Raw genomic sequence first — 15,834 nt, 5'->3', positions numbered from 1 at the left:
TGGGAGCAATGGAAAGAAAGCTGTTGTCAGGGCTTAGTAACCAAGGGAGAACGCAGAGTAAGAGTTCTTAACCTGGGGACCCTGGGTGGGTTTCAGTACCCATGGGCCAATTTGATCTTTTCTGCAAAAGATGGCTATCAGGGCATGTTATCTGGGCCCTAGGAGTGCCTCACTCCAAAAGGAGTAGAGGCAAGTCCATCTGGCTCATTGGGGAGATTGGGACATTAAAGGGCAAGGGCCATTCACGTTTATTGAGTGGCTACCATGTGCTCTATGCCCATGACACACATCATTGGACCCAATACTCCCCCTCATCCCTGCCCCCACACTCCTTCAGGGAGAGAGGAATATTCTCATTTTACAGATTTGGCTCAAAGAGGGTAAGCAACTTGCCCAGGGCCACACCTCCTGATATGATCCAGTAATTTCACCTCTACATATATACCAAAAAGAGGTGAAAACAGTTAATCAGACAAATAGTTATACAGAAATGTTCATAGCAACCCTATTAATAAGAGCCAAAGAGTGGAAAACAACATAAACTCCCAACAGTGGAAGAGTGGATAAACCAAATGTGGTGTATCATTCAACGGAATAGTGTTCTGCTGTAAGGAGTGGAACACTGATACTACAACATGGATGAGGCTTGAAAACATCATGCGCTGTGAGAGAAGCCAGACACAAAAGGCCACACAGCGTGTGATTCCATTCCTATGTCCAGAAATAGACAAATTTATAGAGACAGAAAGCAGATTAGTGGATGTCAGGGGTTGAGAGGAAGGAATGGGGAGTGACCGCTGAAAGGCACGGGTTTCCTTTTCGGGGTGAAGAATATGTTTCAGAACTAGATACATGTGGAGGATGCTCAACAGTGTTACCATTCTAAATGCCACTGCATTGTACACTTTGATATGGTTAATGGTTAGTTTTATTGCATGTGATTTATACCTCAATTAAGGTTTAATAAAGCTCCCAGAGTCACTCTCTACTGGCTGTAGGTCTTGCCTCCTCCCCCTACCCTACACACAAATCCAGTAGCCAGAGGGATACAGTCTTTTGATTGGCCTCACCTGGTCACCTTCCTCCTTGTGGTGAGAGGTGGGAGTTAGGGGTGGGCAGTGAGGGGGTAAGAGCCCCATTCTGAGGGGTAAATGAGAGCTGAACCCCTTAAGCCTTGTGCCCTGTCATAAGTTGGCATTCTCCTGGAAGGGCTGCCACTAAAAAATTTATATGAAGGTGTCTTACAGGCTCATAGTTCTTCTGGGAAGAGCCCCTAGATCAGGAAGTGTTGCCAGGAAAAAGGGGTAATGATACTGAGAGAGAGAAAAATTGCAATGCCCAGTGTACTGCCCTTTTCTGGGGAACTACTTTGTTGTACATAGTTTGAGTTGGCTCCAAAACCATTCATAGCTCCCCATGGTGTATGGGATAAAGGCCCAATGTCCCATAGGCCTCAGTCAAGATCTGCTCTGAGTTGAATTTAATCTGGGTTAGGCCTCCAGCTGGCCACTGGGCTCTGCTCCAGCTTGGTCATATTCAATATTGCCACGAGTGGCTGTGTGTATGTTTGTGGCTGGCATGAAACTGTGCTGAGTATATCCATGGCTGGCAAGAATATGGGAGGTATAGGGAACATGCTGGAGACCAGAAAGAGGAGTCCGAAAAAAACCCTCCAAAGGCTGAGCCATCTACAAGGTGAATGCAAAGTCCTCCCTCTGGGTGCTAATAAACCCGGCCACTAGAGGGCAATAGAGACCTAAGGTAGCCGCAATTTGGTCCAGACAGGAAGGTAGACTCCCTGTGTTCAAAATGTTACTTTCTAGCTGTGAGACTTGGGTCCACTTGTATCTCCTTCTGTGTGTCAATTTTATTATTTGCAACATCAAGGTAACATGTATCAATCGTGTATTCTGCCATATGCTCAAATTACTATTTGCTTTATGTGTTTCTTTGCTCACACTGATGTATTTAGATAGGAAACATTGTGTCACTTCAAGAAGTCATTTGTTACAGATCCAAAAGAACCATAAAAATAGATACAGTAACAATGGAAAGTGTTATTAACTGCAGTTTAGTGATTCTTAATCCAGTCTGCACATTAGAATCTTCATCTAAACATAAAAAAAGGTGGCTCTTTGCAACAATCAAAGCTTAAAGGTTCTTCACTGCAAGCTTCCTTCAGAAAAAAATTGCTACTCTCCCCCCTCCCCATTTTTGTCTCTAACTAGGGCAGTCGTTTTGAAAGTTGAGTGAATCTCAAAATCATCTACAGAACTGGTTAAACCAAACCCCTGGATGCTGCCACACCCACAGAGTTTCTGATTCCATAAATATAGGGAGACCAGAACTGGCATTTCTAATAAAGTTCCCAGATGATGCCGAGCCTGATGTTTCAAGGACCGCATAGAACCACACTGATCTACTTACATCCAATTACAGGGCTTTAAAATATTAAAGTTGTACCAACACTGAAGTAGCAGCTTTTTTCTCAGCATGATCTCCATTCCACCCACCCGCAGCACATCCTGCCTTAGAGTAAAAAGTACAGTGTTGTTATGATAGCAATCTGCTCTTCAGAGTTTTTGTTTGGACTTACTGACAATCCAAAGTTATTGATTTCCGGTGCTGTTCTTCAGTGCAAAGTACCAGCCACACCGCCTAATGAATACTTGATTGACACTTAAATGAGACGTGGAGGGGAAAAACCCACAAACAAAATCCAAAACCGATTTTTAATTTAAATAACTGCACAAGGCTCCCCAAATCTCAGCCAGGAGTCCTAATGTCTGAGAGACAAGTGGTTTACAAGATCTTGAAAAAGATGGAGGGATGTGTCTATACTTGATCTAAATATAGTTTTTTAAAATACTTCAAAAACTTCTTTTTATTTTTAAAAAGATTTTATTTATTTATTTTTAGAAAGGGGGGAAGGGAGGGAGAGGAACATCAATCAGTCGTTTCTCACACATTCCCAAGTGGGGACCTGGTCTGTAAGCCAGGCCTGTGCCCTACACTGGGAATTGAACAGGCAACCTTTTCCTTCTCAGGCCAGCACTCAATCCACTGAGCCACACCAGCCAGGGCTATTTTTTTTTAATTTTAAATTGATTTTAGAGACAGAGGAAGGGAGAGAGAGACAGAAGCATGGTTATGAAGCCAGGAGAGAGGGAGCATCATGTGAGAGAGAAATATCCATCAGTTGCCTCTAGTACACACACTCATGGGGATGGGAATGGAACCTGCAAACTAGGTATGTGCCCTGACCAGTGAAGGAAACCGTAAACTTTTTGTGTACAGGACAGGACAAAGTTCCAATCAAATGAGCACAGGACACTTAAATATAGCTTACAAGTCGCTATGAAATTACAGGATCATGGGTAAATTCAAAATTGTTTTTTGGACGGTTTAGCATTATAAATTTCAGGTAAAATGAGACCTCCCCTTTGATCATTTTAATGCAGCTCGATTTCAAATCTGCATCATCCAAATTAGCATCAACTAGCATTACGCCATGCTATGATTGTCCTCAGTTTACTCATGTGCAAACTGAAACTGAGGGGGAGAAGCCAATTGACCAGGCTTGCCCCAGTGCGGATCAAAGACAGGAAAATTAACCTGCAGTCCCAGAGCTCATTCCATCACACAGCAGCACTAGACCAGGAACCAAAAGTGTCCCTAGGGCTTTTGGACCTGGAACCCACTACCTCAGCTCCAGCCTGGGTAGATTCGGGAAGGGAGGCTCCGGAGACCAGACAGCGGCCTCTTAGGGACGCAGTGCGCACGCGCAGCGCGCCCGTTCCGCCCCCGCCCCCCTCCACGTGCAGCGCACACCTCGCGCTCCCTCCGCGGGGTTTGCCTCGCGCCTCCCTCCCTCCCTACCCCCGCCCCTCCGGCCCGGGGAGCCCATTGGCTAAGGACTTCGTTCCTCCGAGAGCCGCCCGGTCGGCCCGCGCCAGGCCGGAAGACCGGCCCCACGAGCGGCCCTCCGCACTGTTGATTGGCCCAGGCTGCTGTCAGTCGGAGCGGCGGGCCTGAGTCGGCGGCGGGGGCCCGGGGTCGGTGCGCGACCCGGGCTGGCGGTGGTTTCCGGTTCCGCGGGGCTGGCGGGCGGGCGGGCGGCCGGGAACGGCGGCGGCGGCGCCTGACAGACAATGAGGGCAGCGGGGAGGAGCTGAGCGGCGGCAGCGGCGGCGGCGGCGAGCGACGCGGGGCCCGGGGGCGGGGCTGGGCGGCAGCCATGGACAATCAGGTGAGGAGCGGCCGCGCCGCCCCAGCGCAGCCCGCGCCGTCCGCCCGGCCCCTTCCCTCCCTCCCTCCTTCCCTCCGCCCCGCCGCCCGGCCCTCCTTAGTCCCGGTCTCCCCGCCCGCGCTCGGCCCCCGCCGGTCCCGCTTTGTGCGCGCCCGCTGCTCCCCGGGCCTTTATGTGGGGCAGGGGCACCCCTCCCCCATCCGCGACCCGGGCCTGGCTGGAGCGTCTGGGACACTGCTGGGGACCCCGGGCGGGGCCAGCCGAGAGCCCCTGGAATGCCTCTTGTGACCCCAGTCCGGCCAAAAAGCCCGTGGGACGCTCCTCGGGAACCCGGCCCGGCCCAGCCCAAAACTGCCTTTGGCGGCCCAGACCCCTTTGGGGCGCCTTTTAGGACCTCGGTCCGATCCAGAGCCCTCTGGGACATCCCTTGGGACCCCACCCCAACCCAGAGTCCTTACACGCACCTGTGGGACTCATCAGATTCAGCCTGTATTCTCTTTTTCCTTTGGATCCAGGGCTGGTCTGTGTCTTCTTTCCTCTCTGGACTCTAGGCCCTGAGTGCCCAGCCTGCTGCCTCTTCTCTCCCTTAACCATGGCTGGGCTTTGAGTCCCCCCAGAACCCCAAGGACCTTGGGTTGCAGCCCTCCTTCCTTGAACCGTAAGCCTTCTTACCTCTCTTCATTTAGGCCTGAGCCCTCTCTCCCCTCTGGTCCTGCCCCTGCCTCAGTCTGAGTGTCTGTTTCCCCCTCAAACCCTGGCCAGGTCCTCGGTCTCTTCCCACAAGGACCCAGGTCTGTGTAGAGCGCTCCTGCCCCTGCTCCCCTTTTATGAACCTGGAATTGCTTCCTTAGTCTCCTGCCTCAGCCTCCTCTGGTTTCAGGCCCTGGTCACTCTCCCAGGGACCCCAGTGCCTGTGTTTTACCTTCAGACCCCCTTAGGCCAGACCCAGGGGCAGTTTCTGTTCGGAACCGGAGCCCGCACACTCTTGAGGCACCAAATACCTCCCTCGCCTTGGGTTGGGCTTCTTTGATTCTGCGACCCTGGTTTATGCTCCCCCATCCTCAAACCTGGATCAGTCTCATCAGTCTGGTTCCTCCAGCCTCAACTGAACTTTCACTGACCTGCAGTCTCCCCAGAACCCCAGTGCCTCTCTCCTTGCAGAGTGTCGCACTTCATTCCACCGTTCCCCAGCCTGATGCTGTGACTCTCAGCTGGTACCCTCTCCTTTCATCACGCCTCAGAGCCTCCACCTAGAGCCTTGGTCCAAACCCCGGGTGGTTCCCTAACCTCTGCACACTCTCCCCGTGGCCCCTCTCCCTTCTGGAAACAGAGCCCATCCTGTCAGTTCTGGTAAACCTGAGGCCTTTTTAGTCCCCCTTTCACAAGCTCTGCGCTTACTTTCTTCAGTACCTAGGCCTCCTTCCCCTCCTCAAGCCCTGTACCACTGGCCCCCATCATAGGACCGTTTACTTTTTCATTTTTCCCTGTCGTCCCTGGCTTCCAGGGGCACAAGGCCAGGAAAGGCGGCGTGGGACTGTGGGGGTGGCAGCTGAAATCTCTGCCATTAGCAAGGGCAGGTTGGGGCGTCCCCAGCTGCTAGCACCACTGAGGTGGCTCTGTCTGGTAAGGTGCTGTGTCGCTGAGGTTTCAAGGGTGCAGGGCAGGAGACCTCTTCCCTTGCCTATCCTGGCTGTCTGTGGTGGCACAAGATCATTGAGGCTTGTGTTTGTGGCTCCCTCTCGCCATGATTTCCCTTGTGGCTTTAGTGTTACTACCTTTCTCTTCAGTGGGAAGGAAGAGTTTATCACAGTTGAGTGGCGGAGGTGTACAGCGTGGTGTGAATTCATTTCCCTTGAAGGGACAGAGCTTTTTGCCTTCAGTTCACATTGAGTCAAAAAACAAAACAAAATATGCCTTCAGTGCCCACTTTCAACAAAGCCCACCTCTGGAAAGGGCTTGCTGGGCACCACACAGGCCTAGAATATCGGCACTCCCATCTCTCACCCCATCTGTTGCTCCTCCCGGAAGATGTCTCAGGCCCAAGTGTGTTTATTCCCCCGGGGCGGTTGTCATTTATGTAAGTAGGATGGTGAGAATAGGTGGCATTCTTGGTCTGTGACAGGGCGGACTGTTGAACACACTTGAGATGTGGTAGCCACCAGCACCCTTGACTCCTTTAAGTATAAACAAACCAAAATGAAAAAGCCAGTACCTCAGTCATACCAGCCACATGGGAAGGGCCCAGTAACTACCACTGTGGACCTGTCAGCCTCCTCCTTGGGCAGCATGGAGACATGGCAGAAAGGTCTGTTGGGCAGTGCTGGTCTAGATCCTTGCAGAAGAATTTGCACGTTAAACTAGTCCCAAAGGAAAGTACAAGTCATCTCATAGACCGATTCCCCATCCTGGCTGTGTTTTCGTGCAAATTTGGGAAGAGTACGGAAGTAGGCAAGTTGGCGGCCAGTGTTCCGGAACGACTTCTGGTGCTTGGCAAAGCCTTTGAATCCAGCAGAATCTCAGCCTTCCCTTTCTCCCTGAGAATGCCCCAAACCTGAAAGTGCCTCCGTCTCAGGGGGAACAACAGGACTTTCCCCTAAGGGCGTGCCAGCTTTAGGAGTCTGCTTCTCTCTACCTTCCTGTTGTGTTCTCTAGAACCTTCAGCCCAGACCATTCTGCATTTTGCTCTGGGCTCCCAACTTCTTGACATTGAAATCTTTCCCCATGGGTAGGAAAAGTCTTTCTGTCCCCGACCCTAAGTTCCCTCTGTCCCGACCCTAAGTCTGTACTTAACACATCTGATGCCTGTGGGATTTGTACTTTTTCAGGGAGAAGGGAATCATGTACTTCTGTGGGGGAGATTCAGGTCTTTGCTGATGAGGCATGTGATGTATCTCCAAGGATGTTGGGGAAGCGATGGGCATAGTTAAAGCCTGAGCGGGTGCTGGGAGGATGAGGAAGCGTTGCCTGGGGAGCTAGAAGGTGTGTCAATGTCTGGGTGGTTCTGTTCTCCAAAGGACCAGGGTGTCCTCCCTTCACAGACGCACTGGGCCTGGCACCCGAGGTAGGTGGCCAACCCGTTGAATCATACAGTTGAATTAATGCTGATTCCTCAAAAGGTTCTCCTGAGTTTGAATTTGGGAACAACCTCTTGTGATCATACTCTGTTGTTCTGGAAGGGGAGGTTTGTTTCTAACGGCACTGGCCCGTTTTACAGATACGGAAATGCAGGCACAGGAAGGCCTCAAGAGGGGTCAAGGCCTGGTGGCTTTCTTAGGTAGGTCTGCTTTTTCCCCAGACGTTGCGGAGAGATGCTTGGAATTGTTCAGAGCACTGGGTGTGAGTGTGGCTGGATTCCCCCACGCCCGGTTCTGAAACTATTGCTTGGAAAGTCAGCACGCAGGGGTTTTGTCCTGGAGTTATGATAGTAAGTTGTAAAGTACTTGACGGCAGGGACCCAAGTCTTGTTCCTCTTTATGTTTATGTAACTCAGTTTTGCACAAACTTTGCCAGCTGTTGGTTAAGTAAAAGTAAGTATCAGCCCCTTGTGACCAGGCCCACCTGGCCTGGCCAAAGTTGCCTTTTTCAGGGTAGTGTGGTGTTTGCAAAAAACGCCCTAAGCTGCTCCCTGGGGAACTTCGGAGACAACGGGATGTGCCTGCGGGCATCTCAGGCATGTGTGATGTGTATCCCCTCCCAGGCTCCCCCCCCTCCCCCCCGCAGGCTGGAGAGGGCCTTTCTTCCCAGGAACCTGGAAACAAGGATTGTAGGTGTATTTGCATAGCCACTTGGCCTGCACACTTACCCACAGAGAGTTTCCAGAGGGTATTCGTTGCGCTCCCTCTCATCCTTTGTCATTAACCTTGTGCCTCGGGTGAAAGGGACTAGGCTGGACACAGCCAAAAGAAGGGTGTAGGTGCTGCCTGCCAGCCCCCTGTGTGTCTGCAGTTAGAAGACTAGTTCCTCAGGCAGCTTGATCCTGTCCCCACCTCTGGGCAGGCTCCCTTTCTCTTGAGAGGGCTGTCACCAAGGGACACCCTTCATTTCTTGTCTTTCTCATGTTCTCTTTCAGTAGCTGCTCCTGGGAGTCCCACACTGGGTCTAGAGAGAGAAACTTCTGTGAGGAATATTTTATTTGTCTATGTCGCCATTGCTTCATGTGACCAGTACTTTTTTCCATTTCTGTGTGTGGGGACCATGTTGCCAGCAGTCTGCTGGGTGCAGTTGGACTTGGCGAAATCAGTCCTAACTGAGAAGGGAAAATGCTCTTGGGTACTTTCTCCCCCTGGGAGGGGACTGAAATGTCACATCTGAGGGAATTAGATGCAGTAGCCAGACTCCAGGCATAATTATGCCGCTTGGTAAAGTGCGAATTCCTAGAGGAAAGGGCATCTGTTGAAGAGAATTCCCACCAGCATATTAGGAGAAATCTTACAGATAAGCTTGTTGTTAAAGATCTGCCTTCTGGGGCGCAGGCTGAGGGCAGGATCTGTGGGGTATGGTTGGCCTGGAGACAGGAAAGTGCCCAGCTGAGGCCCTCTGCCCAAAGTGAGCTCTTCCCAGGTGGCCCTCGGAAACCTCGTGCTGCTCCATCGCCCAGGTCTTTGGGATGATATCCCAGAAGTAAAATAGTTACCCCTTTTGAGGCAGTGATGGAATATTCCCCTTTGTCCCCCGCTTTTGTTGAGAGAGTGGGTGGCTAAGTGGCCCCCAGGATGTTGGGACATGGCAGTGACTGAGGCTTGGTCCCAGGGCCACCTCCAGCCACCTACCCTGGAGGTCGCACAGTGGGCCTCCATGCAGCCGAACAGTGAGATTCTTCATTCCAAGGCAGGTTAACCTAACCAACACTTACCAAATCCTTTAGCCAAGCACCTGTCCTAGGGAAAGCTGATTTACTTCGATTCCTTCGTTCTGATGGACAGGGAAGGGGTTCACGTGGAGTAAGGAAGGGGGAGGAGTGCGCGGAACTCTTGGAGGTGGCACTGGCTTAGCCATGCTAATAAATTATCATGACAAGTCGAAGTAGTTGGCCAGGCTCGGCTTGCTTGCCTCCAGTTCAGTGCAGCTTGACTGTCTTACTGAAGCAGTGACTTCTAATACAATAGCTTAGAATCTGTGTTATTCTAGTATCTGTATTTTTTTTAGAAGGTTCCAACATTCAGGAGAGTGATCCTCTCCTGAGTGCACCATCATATGCACCTTGACCCGGGGGTGTGGAGGCTGAGTTGGCACCAGCCCCCAGGCACAGATGCCACCCAGCCAGCTTTGGGTACGGCCGGCCGGCTAAAGGGATGACCCACTGTCGCTCCAGAACCTTCCTGTTTGTTTACTTTGGCTTGTGGAGTGTATTTTTGGTGCTTCCATTTTCTCTTCACTGATGGAACTGTGGTCTCCATTCTGTCACAGTAACTGCTTTGCTGCTCATGTGCCCTGGGTACAAACTGCATATAATCAGAAATGCAGGGAAGGCAACTGGATTGGTGAATGACAGAATCTGAGGAGATATCTCATTACACAGGAGTTAACTCCGAAGAACAAAAAGTCGTTTGCCAGTATGTATTAGCTTTCTACCTGTAAGCCTACCAGCAATGCAGGAATTGTCTTCTGACTTTTCATTGTGAATCAGGTTGGAGAGAAAGGCAGAGTTTCTTGCCCATGTTGACGTGTATATGGTGATTACAGCCTTTCGAGATGGCGTAAATATTGCTTGGGTTTGTTTATGTTGAACGTTGTCCATATGCAGCACTCCGAGGACAGATGCTTGTGGTTGATGTGAACATTACGTGTTTATCCAGATGGTTAGTCCTTTGTCTCTAGCTTTTGGTGGGGTATTTCCACTCAAATACGTCCAGTACTCCCTGCCACCATCCCAGCAGCATCCCAGTCACCTGGATCTCAGTTATTTGAGCTCCTTGCCTCTTCCCCGCCACCCACTTTGAGGTCCTGTGAATTCTCCCCTTTCAGGCCTGAGTTGACCCCCTTTTCCAGCCACACCCCCTGGCTGCCTTCCTGCAGACTGGTTTGCCCTTTTCTGCCCTCAACCCAGACTGCAGATTGCCCAGGCCCTTTGATTCACATGCTGGGCCCTCACACCCATCAGCTCCTTACAACTGGCTCTGACGTCTGTTGTGTTGACTCTAAATGTTTCACCCCCATGCTCACCCCTCCCTCCAGTGGACCGGTCCCAGCGAATCCTCGCACTTTTCCCAAGGAGCCCCACAGGGACTGTTCTGTGTCGGGGGAACTCCTGCCCTGTTTTTACAGGTGCTCCCTAAGTACCCAGAGCCTCTGCCAGCTCTTCCATACTTACATCAGGACCATCCTGTCCTACTGGCTCTTCCTTTTGGAAAGCACCACATAAAACACTGATCTAGGAAGACCCTCTAGTTCGAGTCATTAAGTATAGTTGCTGCTTCACATACCATGGTTCCAAGATAGAGGTTAAAAGGATAAGTGAGGTGTGGTCCTGGGGAGGTAGCATTGGGCAGCCCAGGAACAGTGGCGAGACAGAGTGGGTACCACCACGGAGATGCTTGTACACACTCTGCGATTGGAACGGGCTTTGGAGAAAGTAGCACTAAAGCTGTAGAATAAGCGACAAATGGAGTTTGATCAGCAGGGAAATGAGTAGGGCACCTAGGGTGTGGGCTAGAAGGAGCAGAAGCAGATAGGAGTGGATGTTCCCTGTGTATATTGGGATGCAAGTGTCTGACTAAGCTGGAATGGGTTGGTGGGCATTTCAGTATTTCCTCAGTTTTGAGCCTCTTGGGCACACCACAGACTTAAAAACAGCTTCTTTGTGTATGTGTGTGTGTGTGTGTGCACGCGCGCGCGTGCGCGCACATACGCACACCTTGTATCTTGCACTCCTTATACATGGACTGCAAGATACACTGACCTCAAAAGGGCTAAAGAGTAAAAAATAATGCGGATCTCAGACTTGAGGAAACACAGGTGGGAGACAGTGGTGTGCTGAGGCGTTTGGACTTTATTCTGAGGGTGTGGCGAGCCAAGGAAAGCTATGAAACAGAGTGAAGCAGAGCCAGAGATAGGATCTGTCTGCCCTGCTTTCACTGCAATGACTGAGCAGGGAGAGGAGGGTGAGGAGGGAGGGAGGATGCTGGTGGCGAGAACTGAACGGGTTGCTGGGTTGCAGAGAAGAGGCAGGTACAGAAGGACTGCGGCCATAGAGACACACGTCATCAGTGGGTTCGGGGAGAAAGAGGGTGGAAAGTGAAAAGTGGAAGATTTCTGGTCAGGACCCAGGAGGGTAATTCCATCAAGGGAGGCCTGGGAAGCCCGTCACAGGGGAGCTTTGTTTGGGGAAGTGTGGCATCCGTGCCACCCACGACTTGCTGCTGGTTATCTCGGCACTTAGGAACAAGTATCCACTCAGCCTCCGCTTTCTTTATATCATTCTTGCATTTGATACTTAGTGTCGAGCTGTATCTACAGGAAGGCTGGGGAGGCTCTTACTAAGGAGATAACTGTTTACAGTAGATTCCCTGGTGGTGTTTTGACCCCCTCCTCCCCCACCAAGATGTTGCCAGTCCTTCGAAGTTTTGTGGCTTTCTGTCCAGTGGAGTGGAACCGCCATGACCTGCCTTGTGTTTCAGGGCAGAGCATCAGACACCAGCTTAATGATGGAAGCCTGCCTACCGGGGCAGCGGGTGGCTTCAGGCTTGCCCTTCCGTTCTTGCCATCCTGCTTTTAAAACTGAGCCACCATTTGTACGGATGACTCAGATGACCCCACTGATCTCTGTTCTCCAGGAGGCATTCTGTAGAATGAGGAAGAATAAAAATGCTTTAATGAAGGAGCGTGGGAGGCTTGGCTAGGGAGGCGAGCTGGCAGAGTGGCCCCAGCGGCGGCAGCAGGCCCTTGGGCGGCGCGCACCTAGGCCTGAGTCTGGGCCCCGTCGAGTGTGCTGCTTGACAGTGCGCTCCTGGAGCCCTGGCTCCTCATCCGTAGAAGGAGGTAATCCGACTTCGGGTTGCACCATTGTGTTCTGGGAGATCTCGGTGGGGATGCCAAATCCGAACAAGAAGCCATCCCTGAGGAGCTGACGTTAGAGCAGAGTGAACAAACTGTTAGCAAGATGAGTTCTGATAGTGACAAATGCTAAGGCATGATGTGACACAGAGTGATGGGGTGGTGGTGGGTGGTTTCATACCATGTGGTCAGGGAAGGCTCCCCTGAGGAGCTGACCGCCCAGCCTAGACTTCAGCGCCAGGAAGGAGACTACTGTGGGAAGGCCTAGGGTCAGAGCACCAGGCGCAGAGGGAACCATGGCCGGTGCCAGGGCCCTGAGGCAGGAATGGAGAGGCTGAGGGGGGGGGGTGGAGAGGAGCGTGGGGCCTGGCCTGGGCTTGTTGGGGAGAGAAGATGAGTAAAAGCAGGCACACGACACCTGGTTCTCAAGGACACCTGGCAGTCTCCTGGTCCGGGCTTCATGCTGACCCTGCGCCCGCTTCTTTCTCCCACCAGTGCACTGTCCAGGTCAAGTTAGAGCTGGGACATCGGGCCCAGCTGCGCAAAAAGCCCACCACGGAGGGGTTCACGCACGATTGGATGGTGTTCGTCCGCGGCCCCGAGCAATGTGAAATCCAGCACTTCGTGGAGAAGGTGGTCTTCCGGCTGCATGACAGTTTCCCCAAGCCCAAGCGTGGTGAGTGGCCCCCGCCCCCGCCCCCCGCCCCCTCCCAGCGGGGCTGGTGTTCACACTCCAAGGGTTCTGGCTCACAGCTCTGGGCATGCCAGAGAGAAGTTGCCCGGCCAGCACTCTGCTCTCCTCTGACCCTCGAAAGGTCCCCCTCCCTCCCTTCTGCTTCTCCTCTAGCTGTCAGTTTCATAGTGGGGAAAACCCAAAGGACTGAATGTCTGTGTCTTGGGTCGTTATGTAGACCCTGGCTCTGAGAAGCCTCCAGAGAAAACGTAGTCAGTGGCCAGCAGGTGGGAAAGGGCGATTTATGTCCACTGGAAAAGTAATCAGGAAATTGCTTATTGGGCCTACATTTGATGAGAGATGCCATTTTAAGAAGTCATGATATTTGTGAAAAAAAGCATAAAAGGTGCTCATTTCACTGCTGTCTGGTTTCTTAGGCCTGCCTTTCCTGTGTCGTCTGTCAGGCTGATGTTTGGTGAGCACAAGTGCCTTGTTCATGTTTCCCACAAAGATTCTGATTTTCTGTGACCTGGCAGTCTGACAGGGCAGAGAGAGGGGAATTCACCCAGTTTATGGGGATCAGAAAACACTTCCTGGGGAATTTGATGGGGAATTTGGGAGGATAGTTGGTGGCTGTCTCGTGAGCTCTGTGGGGGCCACGTCTGCTTTTCTCACCACCAAGTCCTCAGCGTGAAGCCTGCCTGGTATGTCACAGGGGTCTAATAAATATTACTCGAATAGATGTGTTGATAAAGGCACAAAGGACTTTTGCTAGCAAAGTGCTTCAGGGCGGGGGAGCCGCTGCAGCGTTGCTGACCCCTCCGCCTGCAGTGCAGGGCTCGGGGGTCCAGGGCTGAGCGGGGAGCCGGGGTGGACAGCCTCCGGCAGGAGCGGGAGCACATGTGCGACCTGCTGGGGGCCTGGGCCTGGGCCAGCAAGCAGCTGATGGCCTAGAGGGAGATAACATGTTGCAGAAGCAGAAACTTCTGGTTCAGAAGGGAAGGCAACTTGAGATTCCTAGTGGCGTGGTGGCCATTTCTTTTCCTTCTGGTTTCTTCCATCAGCTTTCAGCTGTTTCTCTTCCTCATTTCTCTTTTCCTGATTCTTCTCTCCTCCCTCCTCTCTGAGCCTCTTGGAGGAGAGCAGACATGTTACTGACAACAGTAGATATCTGTAAAGCACTTCTTAGTAATAATCACAATGATGATGATGATGATGATAATGATAATACATGCCACTTACCAAGCACTTCCTGCAGGATCTCGATTCATTCCCCCACAACCTTATTTTGTGGATGTGGAAACAGGCTTCAGGGGGCCAAGGAAGCAGCCCTGGGGTCTGGTAGTGCTGCCTGTTTCTGTGGGCACCCGGCCACGCCCATTCATTTGGGAGTCCTCTGTGGCTGCTCTTGAGCTCTGCCAGCAGAGTAGAAACTCTGGCTGCCTGATTCGCGTGAGCCGGGCCTGCCTTTTTTCCCTAGCAGCTTCCACTGCAGCTCTTCCACTGTCCGCCTGACCTGTTCTGTTCCTGTCTCTCCCAGTGGCCAAGGATGATAATTTCCATTCACCTTTAAACTATTCACTTCATCTTCATCTCCCCAGGGTCAGTAACCAGGTAGCCACTAGAAGTAATATCAATAGTGGTCTGCTTTTGTCAGGCACGTGCTGGCCTGTGTGCTGGGCTCGTGACAGCCCTGCAACATGGTGTGACCCAGAAACCCTGCCAGGTAGATGCGGACGCTGCGGTTCAGAGGCCCAGTAACCTGCTTGCAGTCGCATGGAAGTGGCCTCGTGTCTGACCTCCAAGATCCAAGAAAATGGGTGATGAGTGAGGCCCACTTTCCAAAAGTGTCAGTTTGTGCGCAGAGTTTTAATTAATAGTTGAATGGTGCTTATTGCCAAATCTGCACAAAATGTGTGAAATAGTAAATGCCCGATTAGTTATTTGTTGTGTCGAACAAAACTCGATTGGATTATACCCTTGTCAGTTGTGAATGAAAAATGGGTCAGATTAAAGAGCGAGTGAGTTTCTTACAGGACTCTAGGCCCTAAAATTATTCATCATGTACTTAAAGTATCTTTAAAATCAAACAGACAGACATAACAAACCCAGTAGAAATGTGCCGGGTGGGAAGTTTCCATTTCCTGTGCCATCACTGGTCACACTGCCCCATGGACAGTCTTTCTAGTCCTTTCCCCATCGTGTCCTTCCTGAACACCTTAAGTTAGTGGAAGTGGATTGGCTTGCTTCTTAGTTCTTGATTTTCAGATTTAAAAAATACGAACTTACCAACATGAAAGGCTAGATTTTATACTAAACTCCCAACTCCTTTTATCCATCATCTGCTCTAAATGTTTTATACGTAAGTGATTCATTTTGCGGTGATTGTCTTTGTGACTTTGAATAATGAGCACACCTGCTTACCTTTCAGACCTTCCACAAAGGCTCCCTGTCACCTTTTTTAGGAAGTCCTTTGGCTGCCAGGTCTAAATTACATACAGTTTCTTCGCTCAAAACACCTAAACAACCACATGCTTCTAGTCTTTTTCCTGTTTCATTTTTCTCTTTGTTTTAAAATAAGATTTTATTTATTTTTAGAGAGGGGAAGAGAGGGAGAGAAACATCAGTGTGTTGTTGCATTTTGCATGCCCCCTACTGGGTACCTGGCCTGCAGCCCAGGCATGTGCCCTACACTGGGAATTGAACCCGTGACCCTTTGGTTTGCAGGCCAGTGTTCAGTCCACTAAGCCACACCAGCTAGGGCTCATTTTTCTCTTTAGCACCAACCTAATATATTACTTGTTCATCTGATTTGTGTCATGCTATAGTGTGTTCCTATTTCCTTTGTGCTGGAAGGATGCAGTAGGTGCTGACAGCTTTGTCATTCTCTTCTGACTTTCGGCTTAGGAAGAGGACATGA

The 15,834-nt window shown here is 51.2% G+C and overlaps 1 protein-coding gene across 3 annotated transcripts in view; it reads left to right on the top strand.

The window, feature by feature from the left end:
* The first annotated feature begins 4,189 nt into the window (after positions 1 to 4,189).
* The window catches only part of MLLT1 (MLLT1 super elongation complex subunit), a 69,498-nt gene continuing 57,853 nt past the window's right edge, over positions 4,190 to 15,834 (top strand). For 2 of the 3 annotated variants that reach the window (XM_054562203.1, XM_054562201.1), the window contains exons 1-2: positions 4,190 to 4,249; positions 12,737 to 12,917. In XM_054562203.1, coding sequence (XP_054418178.1) covers positions 4,238 to 4,249; positions 12,737 to 12,917 — 193 coding nt within the window. In that variant the 5' untranslated portion in view covers positions 4,190 to 4,237. Of the gene's footprint in view, positions 4,250 to 4,828; positions 4,908 to 12,736; positions 12,918 to 15,834 lie in introns of those variants that run through there. The other variant, XM_054562202.1, reaches the window with a different exon arrangement.

The sequence above is a fragment of the Pteronotus mesoamericanus genome, unplaced genomic scaffold, assembly GCF_021234165.1.
Source record: "Pteronotus mesoamericanus isolate MK-2021 breed Mesoamerican mustached bat unplaced genomic scaffold, CSHL_Meso_final scaffold_636, whole genome shotgun sequence".
NCBI lineage: Eukaryota > Metazoa > Chordata > Mammalia > Chiroptera > Mormoopidae > Pteronotus > Pteronotus mesoamericanus.
The sequence above is the reverse complement of the archived record's forward strand: the minus strand, read 5'-3'. Positions and strand labels throughout refer to the sequence as shown.